The 475-nt window shown below is 67.8% G+C and overlaps 1 protein-coding gene across 1 annotated transcript in view; it reads right to left on the bottom strand.

The window, feature by feature from the left end:
• Positions 1-303: 303 nt before the first annotated feature.
• The window catches only part of LOC113981091 (symplekin-like), a gene marked incomplete at its 3' end in the record, with an annotated part of 2815 nt that continues 2643 nt past the window's right edge, over positions 304-475 (bottom strand). Inside the window, exon 3 of the mRNA XM_027708328.1 lies at positions 304-454. Within this exon, the coding sequence (XP_027564129.1) occupies positions 304-454 (151 nt within the window). The remainder of the gene's footprint in view (positions 455-475) is intronic.

Here is a 475-nt window from a genome sequence, read left to right as displayed (position 1 = left end):
CCCACCTGGGCAGCCCCGCTGGAGGCCACGGCCCTCTCAGAGCGCAGGGGGCACTGGGAGGGCACTGGTGGCACTGGGAGGGCACCGGGGGGCACTGGGAGGCACTGGGAGGCACTGGGAGGGCACTGGTACCCACCTGAGCAGCCCCACTGGAGGTCACGGCCCTCTCGGAGCGCAGGGGGCACTGGGAGGGCACTGGTGGCACTGGGAGGATCTGATGGCACTGAGGGGCACTGGGTGGCACTGGGTGGCACTGGTGGCACTGGTGGGCACTGGTGGCACTGGGGTGGCACTGGTACCCACCTGTGCAGCCCCGCTGGATGCCACGGCCCTCTCAGAGCGCAGGATCCTCCTGACAGCTCCCAGTTTGAGTTTCTCCACTTGGACGTCGCTGAGCGGCTTCAGGACGTCGCTGAGCCGGAAAACCTTCTTCCGACCTCCTGCTCCTGGGAGCCTGGAATGGGAATGGGATTGG

The sequence above is a fragment of the Neopelma chrysocephalum genome, unplaced genomic scaffold (genome assembly GCF_003984885.1).
Source record: "Neopelma chrysocephalum unplaced genomic scaffold, ASM398488v2 Primary Assembly neopelma1_96062, whole genome shotgun sequence".
NCBI lineage: Eukaryota > Metazoa > Chordata > Aves > Passeriformes > Pipridae > Neopelma > Neopelma chrysocephalum.
Note: the sequence above shows the minus strand (reverse complement) of the source record. Positions and strands in the feature narration are given on the sequence as shown.